The sequence below is a fragment of the Crocuta crocuta genome, unplaced genomic scaffold (genome assembly GCF_008692635.1).
Source record: "Crocuta crocuta isolate KB4526 unplaced genomic scaffold, BGI_CrCroc_1.0 scaffold139, whole genome shotgun sequence".
Lineage (NCBI taxonomy): Eukaryota > Metazoa > Chordata > Mammalia > Carnivora > Hyaenidae > Crocuta > Crocuta crocuta.
The window spans coordinates 9,832,500-9,832,764 of NW_027533258.1; the positions used below are offsets into that span (position 1 = coordinate 9,832,500).

Consider the following 265-nt stretch of genomic DNA (forward strand, 5'->3'; position numbering starts at 1 on the left):
CAAACCGTGGTCCGGCCGCACCTGCCCGCCCTCCGGCCGCTCTGCAGCCCAGGCGGCGCGGCCCTGCGCTTCCCGGGCGGCCCGTCTACCTGAGCCGGTGGTGGCCCTTGTCCTTGTAGGGAACTACGTCCAGCTGGATGACTTCCCAGGTCTTGGCGATGTTCTGTAAGGCCTGCGGAAAGAAATTGGGGGGCGCGGGATCCGGTAGCTGCTCCCCACGGGGAACGGGGGGGCCGTCGGATGGTGGGAGGCTTGGCGCTGGGCG

General features: G+C 70.2%; 1 protein-coding gene across 1 annotated transcript in view; it reads right to left on the bottom strand.

Annotated features, from left to right (window-relative positions):
• DNAH2 (dynein axonemal heavy chain 2) overlaps nucleotides 1-265 on the bottom strand; it is an 84,094-nt gene that overhangs the window by 45,154 nt on the left and 38,675 nt on the right. The window contains 1 exon segment of the mRNA XM_077746745.1: nucleotides 84-172. Coding sequence (XP_077602871.1) covers nucleotides 84-172 — 89 coding nt within the window.